This window comes from Solea solea, chromosome 3 (genome assembly GCF_958295425.1).
Source record: "Solea solea chromosome 3, fSolSol10.1, whole genome shotgun sequence".
NCBI classification, from domain to species: Eukaryota; Metazoa; Chordata; class Actinopteri; order Pleuronectiformes; family Soleidae; genus Solea; species Solea solea.
The window spans coordinates 17,094,943-17,112,750 of NC_081136.1; the positions used below are offsets into that span (position 1 = coordinate 17,094,943).

At 38.9% G+C, this 17,808-nt stretch overlaps 2 protein-coding genes across 3 annotated transcripts; one reads left to right on the top strand and one right to left on the bottom strand.

Moving 5' to 3' along the window:
- plaa (phospholipase A2-activating protein) lies at nt 1-6,092 on the bottom strand. Its single transcript, XM_058624077.1, has 14 exons — nt 5,848-6,092; nt 5,272-5,465; nt 4,573-4,673; nt 4,302-4,422; nt 3,881-4,048; nt 3,146-3,281; nt 2,771-2,940; nt 2,493-2,644; nt 2,186-2,405; nt 2,027-2,092; nt 1,856-1,927; nt 1,532-1,639; nt 869-1,039; nt 1-686 (listed from the first exon to the last, which is right to left on the bottom strand). The coding sequence occupies exons 1-14, from the start codon at nt 5,994-5,996 to the stop codon at nt 118-120; spliced, it is 2,397 nt and encodes a 798-aa protein (XP_058480060.1). The 5' UTR covers nt 5,997-6,092; the 3' UTR covers nt 1-117.
- A 1,122-nt stretch (nt 6,093-7,214) lies between these two features.
- Nucleotides 7,215-16,262, top strand: zdhhc21 (zinc finger DHHC-type palmitoyltransferase 21). 2 transcript variants are annotated; one of them, XM_058624091.1, is made up of 8 exons: nt 7,215-7,322; nt 9,762-9,988; nt 10,557-10,655; nt 10,865-10,976; nt 11,171-11,309; nt 11,480-11,596; nt 12,494-12,537; nt 12,713-16,262. In XM_058624091.1, exons 2-8 carry the CDS (start codon nt 9,835-9,837, stop codon nt 12,843-12,845), a joined length of 798 nt encoding a protein of 265 aa, XP_058480074.1. In that variant the 5' UTR covers nt 7,215-7,322; nt 9,762-9,834; the 3' UTR covers nt 12,846-16,262. The 2 variants fall into 2 exon arrangements, with proteins under 2 accessions (XP_058480074.1, XP_058480075.1); XM_058624092.1 differs by having other exon boundaries at nt 7,242-7,322; nt 9,765-9,988.
- Nucleotides 16,263-17,808: the final 1,546 nt, after the last annotated feature.

A 17,808-nucleotide genomic window follows, 5' to 3' on the forward strand; every position in this document is an offset into this window, starting at 1 on the left:
TGATTTTGTTTGTCCTTTTTTATTGTAGAAGGTACAATTATTTAAGTCTCCACCACAACTGATAAGCAGAACAGAGTAATAGTAAGAAAGGAGTGCTCTCATGTCTAATCATTCACATCATTGTAGTTCTTTTAAAACCAGTTGGCAACACTCAGCCACTTTAGATGGATCAGACACCGATGAGTACTTTGAAATCTGAGAATTGACCCCCAAAGAGCGAGCCAGGTCCTGGGCCGTTTGGTCTGAAGCCACAGTGGTTCCCAAGGCCACCAGCAGCCTAAACACAGCCTCCTTGTCTTGCACCGTCTCCAGAGCTCTGCTGGCCACGGAGAGACACTGGGCCTTGGCCTCGAGATCGGGTTGGCTGTGCAGGCAGCCAGCATAGTTAAGCACCAGAGTGGCCAGAGCAACATGGATGTTCTTATTGCTGACGGAGGCCAGGTCAGCAGCATGCGACAGCACCGCTTCACGCTGGGCCAGGAGGAGGGCTCGGCCGTGCCTGCCAGTGAAGCAGTTACACAGAGTCCGCAGTGCCAACATCTGGTTGGCAGGGCGCCCCTCAGGCTTCATCAGGCTCAGCAGATGGTTGCACAGCTGGACTCCCTCTGCCTCTCCACAGAGGCTCTCATTAATCTGCGGGTGACGTACTGCCAGCCTCATGATGTCCAGGACCGGAAATACGATGTCTACATTCCAGAAAAATGAAGGGGTAGTTTAATTAATTAACAGTGAAGTACCTGAGTAGTTGGCTTGTGTTTTTTTCTGGAATGACTTTAAAACTAAAACCAATAAACTATGACAAATGGAATTAAAGAGAGAAAAATAAAACAAAATCATCATAATTTTGGTCAGGAAGCTGTTGATGTACCTTCAGGCCAGTGAGAAGCTTTCCACAGTAGATTGATTTGCTGGATGTTTGGAAGAGGTTCCGAGGAGTTCGGCCCACAGACGGACACCAGCAGCCTTTCGAGACTTTCCAAAATCTCATCAGATAGCTTGTGCCCCTGAGGGGCACTGTCATTCAACTCCTTCAGCTTGGCTGGTAATGAAAGAACAAATTACTGATTCTGACACAGTGAGGGAACTTTTAAACAATGTTAACAATGTTCTTATGAAAAAAGTGCAGGTATGTTGTTAACTTTTTAAAACCTAAATAATGCAACTCGTTCAGAGTTTAAAGGTGCTGTATGAAAGTTTTTGCTGTACCTACAAAGAGAACATGACAGTCAACAACCATTTTACAAGAAATGTTATACCAAATCTACAAACCAATTAATGAACTAATTGTCTTGTTAATGTTCTGATCTCAGGTGCCACAAAACATCTTTAAATTGTGATGTTGATGTTTTATAGTAACATATTAATCTATACAGACATTTAAGTTACGACATTAAGTTTAAGTTAAGTTTCTTGATCACAGCACATTTTCAAAAGTCTTATAATTTTTTTCAATGAGTCTAGCTTGGAGACATCAGATATCGGAAATTAATAGCAGGACCTGCAAAACATCATCGTCATTTAAAATGCTTACCAATGATCTGTGTGATACTGGCTTGCTCAAAAGTCACAGGATCAGTCTTGGGGAAATAGATGTTAGTTGTGATTTGTCTGAGGGCTGCAGAGGAGTATGCGCCTCCACCTGCCAGAGAGAGAGAAATATGATCTTGTCTAACATTCAGCCTTTAAAAGTGCTGTTTACACACTGAGGTAATGAAATGGGCATGAGCCTGTTTTCAGAGAATTAGGGAAATGCCACAATTCAATCTCTTGTCATATTTGTTCAAGAGAGTGTTTAGTTTGTCTTGTTTTGACAGACCTGTTCAAAATCCACCAGCTGCTTCAGTAAGTTACTCACCTGTGAAGGGATCTGCTGGACCCACAGGAGCACTTGGGTTCACCCCAGACCCTGGGATGTAGCGACCAGAGCCTGTGGAGAAAAACAAATTCACACACACACACACACACACACAAATGCATGAAAAAAACATCTACACTGATGTTTAGATTGTTGAAAGCCTTTTAGTACCTGTGAAGGGATCCGCTCCAAAGCCTGGCCCATTATCAGACGCCCCGGGAATATACCGAGCTCCTCCTGTCAAACAATGAGATAGAAAACATTTATGATTATTTTGTCTAATAACCTTTAAAGTACATGACAGAAGTAGAAAAACACCAGTATCCTCACCAGTGAATGGATCACCGCCAGCAGGCTGGGCTGGTCCTATCACATGACCTTTAGTGTTCTCTATGATAAAATTGGCAACCTGGTCAAGGAACATGGGGCTCAGGTCATTCTTCTGCAAGAAGTTGTGCGCCGTCAGCCAGGGATCATCCGAGACATTGTAAGGCAGCTTCATGGACGGCCCTCCCTCATTTACGTCAATGGTGAAGACGTAGTCATATTCCTGGGGGGGGTCAGGAGTAATTGATGATTGCTCTTTTTTGTGAAGTCAAGTAAAGTTTTCATACCTTATCATTCAGCTTGACCTTACCTTTCCTTCATACATCACACTCTTGGAAGTCTGTTGATTGGAGCCTCCAACTACATCTCCGATTTTTACCCAGCGACCATCGCTGACGCTCCACTGATATGCCTCCACCTTCTCTTCATCTTTAATCAGTCGTGTCTGTCCGTCACGATTTCCTGGAGGAAGTAAATAAAACAATTAAAAAACAATGTAATGCAGAAAAGCTAATTTCTTTTAACTAGAAAACACAAAGATGTGTGAGCTGGAAACATTAGTGGTTTTAGACTTGTCTGTTTGCTTACCAGGCTCATTAAGGTGTTCTCTTCCAGGAAGATCTTCCATTTTGATATCGCCAAGGTCGCCTGTCTTGGGGTCAATGGTGGTTTTGGAGAGCTCGTCTTCAAAAGCCTGCAGGTCTTCTGCACTGGCAATGCGGTCCTCAGTTTCCGTAAAAACACGGATAATTCCATCACTGTTGGTAGAGGGGAAGCATGTAGGTAAGCTGCAAAACTAGTTTATATGCTACTGTAAATCATGTTGATATGATGTCAGAAATGTAAGCCATAATAAAAAGTAGCAGTAAAGGGTGTTTAAATATTTAAGCTGCGACAAAAAGGAAAATAGATGTGAGCAAGGGAATTATTATTGACAAAATGTGCAAAATGCAGTCCTGTTACCTGGCTCCCACAGCTATGTCTCCATTAGGAAGAATACAGCAGCACCAGACAGACTGGGCAGGCAGACGGATGGTCTGAGTACATTCTCCCTTCCTCCATATCCTCAAAGTCCTGTCCTCTCCTGTACTTACAAAATCTTTTCAAGGGGGGAGAATCAGTCAAAAGTTAAAAGTTAAAAGTCCAATTTTAATCAGACTAAGAAAATAATTCTCACAATCTTATTACTACTTATTACATAGTCTTATGGAATCGGACTTGGCGTTATGTGCATGCAACAAAATTTCCTCCCTAGTATTTGACCCGAAAGTAGAGTCGTATAAACGACATAATCTGCAGAACCATTACCGGAAAAGAACAAACAACACGATGACTTCGGCTAGAGCGAAGCTTTGGACTGACAGAGCGACAAGAACCACAGCACGATTCACCTCACCATAAATCTCGCTGTTCACTTTTCTGTGATGTAAAGGTCAACAGGAAACGCACTAGCTTATAGAGAGATACAGCGCCACTTACGGAGGCAGAGTCAGATGTACAAGGCTAATAAATCGATTTTATCCTCAACATGACTCGGAAGGTTGTCCGATTGCCTGACTCAGTCAGACTACTGCCTTAGCTCGATTAAACTATGCATGTAGATGTAGTGAGTGTGAGCCAGAAACTTGTTCAACAAGCAAACAAGGACCAAGTACACACACATTAAAGGACTTTTTCTATTAACATAAATTAACAAACCTTCGCAGTTGGGAAAGACAGCTAAGCTGTAGATGTAGTTGGTGTGGCTATAATAGACCTGCAAACATTCGCCATTCACGTGCCACCTTCTGATACTGGCGTCATTGCTGCAAGAGAAGAACTCAGTGTTGCTGATCACTGCTAGTCCCCTTACGCAATCCTCGTGACCTAAAATGAAAAAAAGGATGGTATTCATGGCTTGTCAACAAGAAGTCCTATGAACAATACCAGTGTTCTTAATAAATTAATCTGATGAGCCTATTATATATCCCTGGAAAATTATCTCCTTGGTAAGTGGCTGAGGCCAAACATGTTTGATGGCGTACCATTTACAATTAACTGATGCAAAGAGAGGTTACTTTTGCGTATTTAAACAATACAGATCCAAATAAAAAGCAAAGACAAGTCATTTGTTAAACACCTGTGAAAGTTTTCTCGCATCGACCCGCTTTCCAAAGCTTGATGGTTTTATCGGCTGATCCAGAAAGCATGAGGCCTTGTTCAGGTAATATGACCACAGCCCAAACTGCAGCAGAGTGGCCCTGTAGAATTTACAAGGCAGAAAATATTCTCTATCACCATCACCTTACATAGTAAAATTGCAAATGACAGCTTCAGTAAGATTCAAAGAAGCTCTGTTAGGAGGGAGGGGAGATCTGAGTAAGATGAACCATTACAGGTGCTGGACATACCTGCAGGGTCATCATACACTTTTCATTGAGCCAGACTTTAGCTGTGGTGTCCCAGGAGCCGCTCAAAAGTGTCCCAAACTTCCCAGAGGACAGGGTGCAAACTGAGAATATTAAAAGTTAAAAAAGTAAGAAAACATAAACTAGACAAACTTAACATGTTCGACGAAAATGAGAGAGCAGAGAGCAAATATTATAACTATAACTAACATGCTCACTCCATTCAGCAACACAATAAAAATGTTGCTTAAAACTTTCTTTTGTGGTGAACACCTGTAAAATTCTCTTGCATCATTGACATGTCATACTTGTTGCACAATGTGACTGATTAGTGGTCGACATCGCAACATAGATGTTTTCTTATCAACAAAACCTGACCAAACATCTCCCCGTTGCGGTCTTGAAAGTGATGCAATGACTACCTCTGTTTAATGTGCTACTGTTGTCCTCTCAGTAAAAGAAAATTCAAAATCTAACCCTCCTTATTGAGATCTATAAATGGATCAGACCTCTTCATTATCAAAATGAAACTGAAAGAGCAGCTGGAGAAGTTTGAGTGTATGTGTGTTGTTACATGGAGAGAAGCATTAAATATAAACATTATATGATTCAATAAGTTAAGAGTCATCAATTGTCAAAAGTGTCAAACTATAGTATACAATAACACTATAGACCCGGCTTGAGAGAATAAGAGAGACACACCTGTATTTTTGTGGCCCTTAAGAGTGAATAGGGGCTGTGGACTGTCCATTGAGAAAATGCAGATATCATTGTCATTCCCACCAGTGGCAATAAGTCCTCGAGGATATGTTTCATTTGGAGCAATAATGCATACACAGGATACAAAATTCGAGTGGCCGGACATGCAGTGCATCTCTGTGAAGCCTTTGTCTGGGCTGTCAAAAAGATGAGACAGAGAGCATAGACATCTCAAGTCAACATTGACTTTAAATTGAACCAACATTAGATAACAGTACATGATTAGTAAATAGGTTATCAAAATAAAATACGAGAGCCAATCTAATTCCGGTGAAATTTACTCGAACTTTAATAAGTTATGGCCGAATGAATGACAAAGCTAATTTCAGCACACGTTAGCACTACGATCAGTAGCTTATATGGCTACATGCGACAACATGGAATTCATTGCAAATTGTTGTTCATTTAGGCACATTTCGATCACAGCACATCACCTGAGCACGGTGTTCACAAACGAACTCGCATAAATAATAAACACAATAGCTATTGGTTAGCCAGTAGGATGCTAATGCTAGTTACCTTGAGTTTGGTACCCAGACTCTTCCGGTTCGGTCCCTCGACACAGAAACGAACGCGCCGTCTGGGAAAAGAGCAGCCGCGAGTCCCCTCACGTCCATTTCGTGGCCAGGGATGGAGCACCGGAGTTTGTATGTGTTAGACAACGCCATTTTCCCCGACAACACGGCGAAACTACAGTGGTAATGTAAGGCTAAGCGGCGTTGCTGTCAACAAACACCGGCCGCTAATGTTAGCGGAAGTTGAATTACGTGAGTTCTGGTCCTCTTTTTTCTTCTTTTGCGTCCACTGGCAGATAGCAAGCTGTGTTCAATTACATTACCGCCACCTACTGTTTCAGAGTGTGGACCAGCGCTATCTCAACAAAAAGATTTAGTGGTAGAAGATGGATGAAAGGGTAGAACCTACAACTGACATCTACAGTGCCCTTTTCAGATTAAAAAAAGACATTCAGATTCTTAAAAGATTGAAATAGATAGATAGAAAGGTAAAAAGAACAGAAAAACAACAAATTACAAATGCACAACATCAAAGATGTATTACAATGTTATAATTGTGCATCTGCTTATCTGTTTATCTGGTCCATGTGTGAAATAGTTTATTATTAATAATAACAATAATAAAACTACAATAATAATAATAATAACTAGCCCCGTAAGTGGTCATGATATTAGAGAGGGAAGATAGGGTCCCAACCCTTGTCCTTTGAGGTTGCCCTTTGATTTCTATTTGTTATCATCAAGATTACTGCAGTTTTTTTCTTTTCTTTTTTCAAATGGAAGAATAAGATCAATAATAAATAATAATACGACTAGACCTACAAGCAGGTATGGTAGGGCTCCAAGCCTAGTCCTTTCATGGAGTGCCTAAAAATGCATGATGAAACTCGCAGAAGCAGGGTCGCGATCCTGTCTCGTCCACTGCCACTAAGCACCCAAAATCTGGCAGCTGCAGGGATGATCAGCTTCATTGAATTAATTGAAATATTAATTGAAGAAAATAATCAAAGCAAAGACCAGTATTATCAGCTCATGTCTGTTTGCGTGGGATAGAAATGGTTTGTATGATTTGTTTTCAATTGCTAGTTTGCAGAAGGGAGAGTTCGCCCATACAAGTTAGAACCGCCACTGCCACAAAGGCTTTTGTGAATGATCAGGCAGGGGACAACAGGAAAACAGTGATGTTGACATTAAAAAAAAAGTGTTAATTGAGTAGCAGTGTTTTTACTTTTTCAATATTTTCTAATGCATAAGAAACTGCTGAATTAAATGTGTTAATCACTTTTTTCGAAGCTGACTTGTTTTGTTTTCGATGGGAATTTGCATTTACCACGGTCCCATTACGTGTTTTATTTTGAAAGTAGAAATTAACCGGAAGTGTGTTTGTTTCATAGCAGGTAACTGGTCCTGTCCAGCCCACAGTGGCTCGGATGAGGAAGTAGCTACACTGATACGTGCGCTGAATAGGGGATTTAAAAAGTAGGTACATTTTCATTGCCAAGTTTGAAATCATGACTGACGCTTAACACGTTTTGGTTTGATTCATTATTATCGTGTAAATGTACCAGTTTAGGTTAGCCAGCTGAGGTTAGCTAACAGCACAGGGAGGCTACAGAACCAAGCCCATCGGTGCTATGATGGAGCAGGCGAGGCTGTATAGTATCGAGGTTATTGTGGTCACTCACAGTGATATGAAAGCTGTTTGTGTTGATACAGACTGGACTATTTAAGCATGTAATGTTCATGTAATAACCTGTGTGAGGTGATGAGTCTAACCTAAAGAGAAACCTGCTTTATTACACTGTGATCAGGCCTGTATTAGGGTTACAGCTCCAGTAATGCAATATACATAATGTTGCCGCCCGAGCACGTGGCAGTTTCAATTATTATTAGTGCCAGTGATTCAGGAAAAATCCCCCAGCTTTGTGATGGATAACATTACATTATTGAAATAACTGCAAACTAATGGTAACATAAACAAAACAAAAACAGCCACACTAACGCAATTCATGTCCATTCAACAATCATGATAAAAACCCATGACATGATAGACTTTATAGAACCGGAACAGAAACACTGTGGTTTCAGTTTTCCTCCTCACTGACAAAAAAGGTAAAAAAACTATCAGATCCTTCAGTAATCTATGTTGCAGATCAGGCAATAGTCATTCATTTATAAAGTACTAAAAACAAGTCAGGTCAGTTTAAAACTGGAACATCCAGTGTCAGCAGGTTGTTTTTTGTGTGTGAGTTACTTTTTCAATGCCTTAAAAAGATGATACCATTGATAAAACATGAATACATACATATAAATAATACATTTAGGGAGCAGTTTCAAAGGTTTAGATGAGATTTGACTTTATTGACACAACCCACACAACAAAAGGGTCTGAGGTAGTCAGGTGACAAATACAAAAAAGTCATAGAATAGGATATAAAAAAAATTAATTAAGTTAAAATATAAGAAGCAACACTATAAAGGGTAGAACAGGAGGAGGAGTAAAAAAGAGAAGTGAGAAAGTATTTCAAATATTTACATACTGTACATGAGGTACACTTTGTGTTATGGAAGCAAACACTGTGCAGTGGGACAGAATTAGTGCACATGCTGAATGTTGCACAGATGTATAACAGAGACTGGATGAGTAATAACAGGTTAATTGCAAATTACGCTATATTTGACAGTGCTATACAGTCGGATGGCAGTGGGGATGAAGGAGAAGCAGAAGTGCTCTGTTTATTGTAGGTGCAGGGTGGATGGTGGATGATAGGTGTTTTTTTTTGTCTTTGACTAATTAAACAAAATAATCATATTAAATGATTAGGTTTTGACCTACATAGGAAAGGGCTGGGTAATTCTTTTGTGGTATTGACTGGGCATTAAACGTCCTCTGTGCCATCTAATAATGTAAATGTGTTGCCATTCGATAACACATTTCTGTATCAACAGCATGGTGTTTGACCAAGATCTAACGGTGCTCATGATTGGTTGTCTCAAAGCATGCGGGAAGTTAGGACCAGAGACGAATTTCATAACCCTAAGTGTTGTGTGTGGCTTGTTTTCTGAATGAAAGTATGTCGAGAAGATCTAAAGTGACATGCAATAAAAATGACAACAGAAAATGGCTACATGTTTGACTGTAATAAGATGATCTGGCCAGCTAAAACGAAATAATTTTACCATAATGTGTCATGAAATTTTGTGTTTAAATGGATTTTATTAAAAAAATATTTACTTTTCAGGAACCAGTATAGAAGTGCAGGTATCAATATCAATACTGTATTAAAATATTTAATCAATGCCCAGCCCTAGACTTACATTATTTATGCATCAACAATCAAAGGCTTGAAGTCAGGAATCTATTAGGGCTGCAACTCGCATTCAGTTTCAGAATCGATTCATCTGTCCTTTATTTTCTCAATTCATTGATTAGTTGTTTGGTCCATAAAATGCCAGTAGAAACTATTGATACATGTTGATCAGTGTTTCCTAAATTTCTGCATGATGATGTTCTCAGATGTCTTATTTTGTCCACAAACCAAAGTTATTTAAGTGTTAATGATTTTTTTGTTATATGGTGCAAAGAAACCAGAAGATTTAGAAAGAAAAAAACAACACAAACGGATTATATCGATTATCAAAATAGTTGACGATGAATTTAGTCATTGATTAAATACCAATTGGTAGATTCATTGTTGCATCCCTAGAATCTATCAAATATCAAGCAAGTGGCAACTCCAATAATATATGTCAAATAAATACAATTTTAAACATGTTTAAAATTCTCATAAAGCAACTGGAGCAAAGTTTGGTCAAATGTTTGGTCAGAAAAAGAGGTCAAAGGTCTTCAAAAGCCCACTAAAGACACTTGTTCTTGCGATGCCATGGTATTGACAATACCGTTACATCCCTATTAAGCAGGTCGGGGAGAACAGGAGACCGCCAGTGTTACTGTGCTGTGCTACACGGAAGGTGCCAGAGTCCCGCAGCCATGAAGCTTCGACTTCACTTTGTGGTGGACCCCATGGGTTGGCTGTGCATCAGTATGGTGTTTGGGATTTGGCTCTACAACTCATTCTTCATTCCTAAGCTGGTTCTCCTTCCTCACTACAACGAAGGACACATTCCCTGGGCCATGGTTGTTTGTGAGTTTCCTTTTGTATCAGTTCCTTGTCTCACTTACTTCATCGGGGGCCACTGACAGTCATAAGACAGGGGTGTCAAATTTAACTATAGCAGGGTCCAAAATTAAAATTTGAGTCCAAATAAAGGGCCCGACTAGGGGAAATAATATACAATTCAGAACAAAGCAAGCTTATAGATCAAATAAAGAAACAATTCAGAGATTGTGTTTGAAATTAAAGATATGTCATGTTAAGCTGAAAAGTAATAGATACTTTTTTTCAAAAAATAAAATCATTCATTTACCCACAGGACAGTGGACGGCTGTTTCAAAGTTATATACACATCAGTTGGAGTACTCACAAAAGAACATAAATTAAAAAAAGAAAACGGTGGATAATTTATGAATGATTTTACATTGAATTCAGCAGTATAGTAATGTCATTTCCATCTGTCCTCTATTTTAATAGATCAGCAGATACAGGCCTGTAGTCACATGGATCTTAGCCAATCATTTGCTGTATTCAATAACACTGCACTCAATAAAATGGATCACGCAGTTGAAGAAGAATTAAACATGTGTTTCTTCAGGTTATTACATAGCATCAGCACTCTGCTTAATGGCCCTGTTCAGAGCTTCCACAGCAGATCCTGGTCGTCTTCCCGTGGACCCCCACATACCTCACTCAGGTGCAGAAACAATGAAACACCTGTTTTAACATTTCTAATCAATTATTGTTCCACTGTGCATGTTTTTACTGTTTATCCATACATCTGTCAGTCTGTAAAGAGAACATGGCTTCGACAAAATAGAAATGTTGAAGGGTTATTGGTATTGTTTGCCTTTGTTACCAGTCTTACCGTTTAATGAAGTACCACTTGTTATCTTTATGTCACAGAGCGGGAGCACTGGGAGCTGTGCAATAAGTGCAACTTAATGAGACCTAAAAGGTCCCACCACTGCAGTCGTTGTGGTCACTGTGTACGCAGGATGGACCATCACTGTCCTTGGTAGGAATAAAATAAATAGCAGAATTCCAAATGTTTCAGAGATACTCAGCCCCTTTCCCAACTGTTTTTTCAAGTGAACGCCAGTATTAATCCACGTTGTGTTTTTTGTCTTTTTTTTTAATTTTTGTTTGTTATAATGGTGGGGAAACACATGCATGGTTCAAGATAATTTGCTTAATCTCATTCATTTCCAGGATCAATAACTGTGTGGGTGAAGACAACCACTGGCTCTTCCTGCAGCTCTGTTTGTACACTCAGGTACTAAGTCTGTTCACACTGGTGTTGGACTTCTGCCAGTACTATTACTTCCAGCCACTGACAGGACTAGACCAGGTATGTTCTGCTGGCATTATTAGTTGAATCAGTTTAACCAGATCACAGAATACAGTCACGTGTGGTACATTTAAGGTTACAGGTGTGCACTGTTTTATGGTGGCATTGTTAACATTTGACTTTGAACACTTCGTCAGATAAGCTGTCAGCATTCTGTTTTCCTCTTGCAGGAGAAGTTTACAACACACCATGAACTGGCTCTGCTGCGAGTCTCAGCGCTAATGGGTGTTGTCATGTTTGGTGGCATGTCAAGCTTGTTTTACACCCAGATGACAGGCATTCTCTCTGTGAGTACTGAGTCATAACCAAAAGGATGTATTGTGCAAAATATTTCCTACTGGAATTAAGTCATGATGATAGTGTAAGTGTAGGATCTGAAATATAAGCCATTATCATGATGTTCTGGATCACCTTGCGAGTGAGGTGGCAGCTCAGCAGCCTACAGACAAGATGGCGTGACATAGTACACAAAAATACAACAATCGATACCAGTAATGCAGTGATCAATAGAGAGGAAACTAGAGAGAGTCTGGGGTTAGGCAGTGCATGTGTGTGTGAGTGTGTTTGACCATCCTGTCAATGACTGTGCTGACCTGCAGGTTATAAAGGATTCCATCTATAATAAGATTGGTAACATGAGAAACATAATTTTATTGGCAAAACTCTCCTTTGTAATGTCTAAAACATCTAGCAGAACCTCCAGTCTTTGTTTAGATCAGGGGTCTCAAACTCAAATTACAACCTGTAATGTACTGTTTTTACCGTATGGCCAGCCGATTCAAACGGTGGCCCAAAAGCAACCTCTTCATGGCCCAGCCAATGTTTAAGAAAACATTAGCTAAAAATGTGACTTGAACTCCCCCGTGTGACTTGAACTCCCCCGTCAGACCCTGACTCGTATTTTAAACATATCCTTTTTTTATCATTTAAATTAAGATTTAAACCCTTCCTTTTATCTGGGCTTGGGACTGGCACTAGAGAAGCTGGGATTCTGATTGGGTACCTTGCTCAGACCTGGCAGGGCCTCCATTGTTTTAATTGTTTTTAATTTTACAAACATCAAAACAACATTGGCACAAATGACTTTTAAACATGTGTTTCATGTCACACTGCTGACACTGCTAAACAATTCACTGATTTTGCATTGTCCTTTGCTTTATCCCCCCCCCCCCCCCCCTTCACAGGACACGACCACCATCGAGAAAATGGCTAATTTCTCAAATGAAGTGTAAGTCTGCTTACGCTAAACTAATCTAGCATATACATTTGCTACCTCTGTACTTAACATCAACTATGAAGGTGGTATTGACTTTTTCAGCAAATAAGCAGATTTTCCAACATATCAATCTCTTCTAAAAACATTTTATTTCACGAATTACTAACCTTTTTTATTTTCCTCTTAGATATGGCTCAAAGAAATCCTGGCAGTGGGCGTTAGCTGAAGTCTGTGGCACCCGCTGGAAACTGTTGTGGCTCCTCCCACTCCGAAGCAGGCAGGCGCTCAAGTCCGGCCACCACTTCCGTAGCCATGTGTAGTTTGGCAGCAGTGCATTACCTCCTGCCTACACAGACACTTCTACAGGCTGCCGTCATCATACACTTTTATGCACACTTTTAAGAATCCATCTGCTCTCCTTCACTGTCCTTTTTTTGTGGATACCGGAAGATTTTATTTTTCATGTTTGTGTGTGTGTTTTTTTTGCCTTTCTCTACAAGACCCAGACTGGCAGTTAACAGGGTCAAGAAACACCTTTGGGAGTACTGGGAAAATCTTGTTTTTTGTTTTGTTTTTTTAACTCGCTGCTGACTTTGGCTGCTACTTTTAGCATCGGAAACAACTTTAATCGCTAACTGCATCAGGAGGATGGAAGTCTTATCTGGAAGCAGTTGGCCAAAGGGACCCTTTCTCAGGTTATTGTAACAAAAAAGGAGCCTTTACTACTGACCTTTGATCAACCACAGACAGAACTAGGGTTAGAGTGTCTGTCAGAAAGGCAATTTTCTTTTGTATGAAGTTTGTGCCTTGTTTTTTTTTTGTTATTTTAGCGATATCTAGTTTGTTCTTTATGTCTGTTGGTTTGTGATCTTCCAGCTTTGAAATGTCCTGTGATTGGTGAAGGGAGCTGGCATCCCCTAATTGGGAATAATTTGAGTGTTTTACTTGCATTTCTTTTCTTTGAACAATTGTATTTATGAAATTCTATGGAGCATGGCCACAGAACAAAGTGATTTGATGACACAAGACCAGCCAAGAAGAAATATGTGGAATAAGGTGGAAAGTCCTTCACCATGTCATGGTAGAAAATATCCAAATTTAAGTTGATACACTTTTCTATAATTAACATTATTTTGGTAGACAAATTATGTTGCTGTATGTTTCACAGTTATGCTCCATTCTGTCAAAAATCCCTGCTGTTTAATTATTAATTTTAAAATGTCATTTTGGGAAATATAGTTGTTACATTTTCTTGTTCAGAGTTAGACAAGACGATTGTCTTCACTCCATGTCTGTATCTCAAATGTGAAGCTACAGCCAGCAGCTGATTAGCTTAGCTTTCATATAAACACAAACAGACCTTGAAGTTTTTCCACCAGTTAAAATAAGATCCAGTGCATTAGGAGTTCACTGGATGTGGCTGGGGTTCATTTTGCAGTGTCCAATTTACATGGTAGTGTCTACCTAATCTTCCTGGTCTTTACAGCTAATCTAAGATAAACTAATCACATGCTGGTTATAACTTCATGACTTTAAATCCAACGTATCAACCGTAGCACTTACAAAACATGGGAACATGTCGTGTGTCATGCCATGCTGCTGACCAAACGATTATATGTGATTCACACTTCTCATTTTTAGCGCTGCAGCTAAATTAGCCAGCTTGTATCATTAAGCTAATTAACACTTGACACGGCACTGAACATTCACGAGTCATGGTGTCTTTTTGCTGTAACTCTGTGGTACTCATATATTTATGTCTCTACGAGGATGAAGTACACAATAATACTCGCATAGTGTGGTTGTCATTGCCTATAAATACTTGGCGATAGCTTGACCTGTACGTAAACAAAGCATTTCCACGCGTTGGAAACATCATTTCGGTGTAGTTACAAGTGCCTGTGTAGGTCGACTGTTTCACGCTCACGTGTCAGCACGTGACAGGTTCATCATCAATATTGTGTTGGTCTCCGTACAAGCCAAAGATAAGGAGAAATGTTGCAATAGCTAGATAACATTCAACAGATGTTTCACTGATATGACCTTGAACTGGGAAGAAAAGTCGTCACTTGAAGTTATTTGTGTCAGATGTGTATGCTTTGTTTTTATTCATAGTTTTAATCAAATGCAGGGCTGCAACGATTATTCGATTACTAAATCAATCATAAACAAATTTTTAACTTTTATTTATAATTAAAACGAGTTCTCTGATTGTTTTCTGGTTTCTTTGCTTCATATGACAGAAAGAAATCATTAAGACTGAATCATTTTGACATTTGAGAAGGATCTCAAAGTAGAGAATTATTTCAATTAAAGTGCGAATGTGGGACATGTCATTTAAAATTTGTCTAAAATTGTACAGTAAAAATGTCTCATTTCCAGTATGCTAGTAGAGCAATGTGTTGAACACAACTTTGTCAGCGCAGAAGTCATTGACAATCTTTCATTTTCTGATGCATAAAATATTATTTTATGCACGAAACAGTTACTAAAGGAAATTATCGACAGATTAATCAATTGTGAAAAGAATCGTTGCAGCCCTGGTCAAATGTTTCACATTTGCATGTGTGTGTTTCTAAGATTCAGGTATTTGGGTGTTTGTGATCTTTTTTGTGTGAGCGATTGTCAGTAAAAGAAGGAGGTACGACTGACATCATGTGCAGAATGTCTATATATATACACACTGTATATATACATATATATGTAGGTACAGTACTGTGCAGAAGTCTTAGGCCACCATTAGATTTGTTGTTTTAGCAATGCTATAACGACAATAGAGGATAATTATTTCTATTTCACTTTACTGGACCACATCCAGAAAATATATATGCAGTTTTTTGTTTAAAAAAAAAAAGAAAAAGGAAATCCTCTACAGGTGTCAAGTATTTAGTGTGGTCTACCCTTACACTTAAACAATAACACAGCTCTGTTAATACTGGAGTGGAACCTTAATTAATGTTACTGGTAAATCCTTTGTTTGTCCTACTATTTCATTTATATGCTGTAAAAAACATGCTTGAGCATTACATACACATGTTGCATGAGTTAAACTCATTGACAGCTTTAAGTCGCATCACTTCATTCCAAATTCCAATGATCACAGATTTTGACAGACAGAAAAAAACAACAGAGCTGGTGGTGCCTGAAACCTTTGCACAGTGCTGTATGTATTTTTTATTTAAAGCAATAAGCATTGTGAGTTTGCATGTGTAAAACCATCTTTATTGTTAGAACAGTTCAAATCTGAGTATATAAACTGGGAAGAAGGGTGTCACTTTCTACTCACTAAACGGTGATAACCAGAGTTGATTGACTGTCATACATTAGTAACCTCAGCCAAGACTGTAGCTACTGTGCATAGATGTAAAGCATATATTGTTATATTGTTAGCAAGATGCTAACAGAAAGGATCAAATTCATTTGTTGAAACAGTTAAGCACGCTCACTCACTGGCGTCCCACAGAGCTCTCTGTTTGGATCTCTCTCATTTTGTTTTTCAAATCTACAGTTCTTCATGTGTTTTTGGAGCTATATATATATTTTTAAAATTCAAACCTCAAGCACTGGAGCAGTTATGTTTTGTGACCTTAATTAATGCACCACAAACACTGTATGTTATTTATTTCTTAATGTATAGAAACCCTGTTAAAAAAAGAATAATTACTTTACAGTTAACGATACCGTAAGTGTGTTAATTGTGATGACATCAAATATTCCAATAAATTTGATTATGACTAGGTCTGATCTTATTTTTTTCTCCCTTTTCAACTTTATGTGTTTCAGATTGAAGGTCAGGACAAGCATACCAGGTAAATGCGTGAGGCCCCAAAGAAATGGAGGGGGGGGGGGGGGGGGGGGGGGACCTGGGTATGGTGTAGAACAGTGGTCCTCAAACTTTTAAAACTTTTTTATATACATTTTTCACAGGAGGCAGATACAGTACTGCCAGCCACTGAATGGTCACGAGCATGAAATCCGACACATCAGTTAAAAAGTCTTAAAAAGCCTGAAGAAATTCTCCGGCATTTAGCAAAGAAATTTCTAAAATGTCAATATAACATATAACATTTGTGTTGCATATAAAACAACGTCACAGCAGTTTTGTTCAGCCGTGCTATGACAACCCCGCCCATGTTGACGAGTTGCTATGTAGTAGTAAGTAACTGAGTAAAGTCAAGTCTCGTAGAGCCAGGTCGTGCTAGAACTGATAGAGGGAAGGAGGATGTGATGTCATTGCTTTCACTGTCATAGTGCTAGAAATCATTTTTGCTGAAACATGCTGGGCCCAAAGTTTAGATTACATTCAAAACAATATATAAAATCGTTATTAAATAATGACGAAATAAACTTGAGTATAGTTGTGTGTTTATGCAATACATTTCATCTATATCTTTTATCTTTTAATGGAAAATCTTTATCTGGAAGGTAACTAAAGCTGTCAGGAGGAGATGAAGTGGATTTTCAGTGACATGATGCGACATCAGCGTGAGACTGCTTGCCTCACCTGCACGTGTTTTCCTCTCAGTGTCCTAATCAACAGCCCAACACACTCACACCAAAGGGCCAATTGTCCTGAAAAGTATTGGTGTTTAATTTGTGTGTGATCCATGAATGTAATCTTAAGTGGCTACATGTTTTTAACATACTGTGGACACACACACACACACAGTCATCTGGAAAACTAAAGTGACTCATCATTTTCGGTTTAAAGGACATTGATGAATTGGTTAATCTGTCGTGGTAATCCAGAAATGATGTTATCATGTCCCAGATGATAAATGCCATTCAAAACCTTTTAATATCCTTTTTAAAATGTCCAGATATTGTGTATCTAAAAACATTTAAAGTTGTGAACACAGGCCTTCCAGTTCTGTATTCAAAATACATTTCCATTAAGAGAAGGATATCATGATTTAATTTATGTGTCTCAGTGTTGAGTTCAGATGTTAAAATTCATGAGTAGCTCCCTATTAAGTTTCAGAAAAGCCTGAAAAGGCTAGGATTATGAGGATTATTTATATTAAGTCTCTTTTCTTTTCTTTTTTTGCAACAAAATATAGTTAAAGACATTATTTACACTGGAGTTCATTGTGACACACTCAGTGCCGTGAAAAAGTATTTGCCCCTTCCTGATTTCTTATCTTTTTGCACGTTTGTCACACTTAAATGTTTCAGATTATCAAAGAAATTTAAATATTAGACAATGATAACCCAAGTAAAAGCAAAATGCAGTTTTTAAGTGATGATTTTAAGTGAAAACAAACCATCCAAACCTTTGGCCCG

Bases quoted from the DNA above. Each gene is read 5' to 3' on its own strand.
- plaa (XM_058624077.1), bottom strand. From the start codon at position 5,996: ATGGCGTTGTCTAACACATACAAACTCCGGTGCTCCATCCCTGGCCAC. The intron at 4,423-4,572 runs GTATGTCCAGCA...TAAATTCTACAG, and splicing joins AGTGTATGATGACCCTGCAG to GGCCACTCTGCTGCAGTTTG. The intron at 2,093-2,185 runs GTGAGGATACTG...ATTGTTTGACAG, and splicing joins TGGCGGTGATCCATTCACTG to GAGGAGCTCGGTATATTCCC.
- zdhhc21 (XM_058624091.1), top strand. From the start codon at position 9,835: ATGAAGCTTCGACTTCACTTTGTGGTGGACCCCATGGGTTGGCTGTGC. The intron at 10,656-10,864 runs GTGCAGAAACAA...TTTATGTCACAG, and splicing joins CCCCCACATACCTCACTCAG to AGCGGGAGCACTGGGAGCTG. The intron at 12,538-12,712 runs GTAAGTCTGCTT...TTTTCCTCTTAG, and splicing joins GCTAATTTCTCAAATGAAGT to ATATGGCTCAAAGAAATCCT.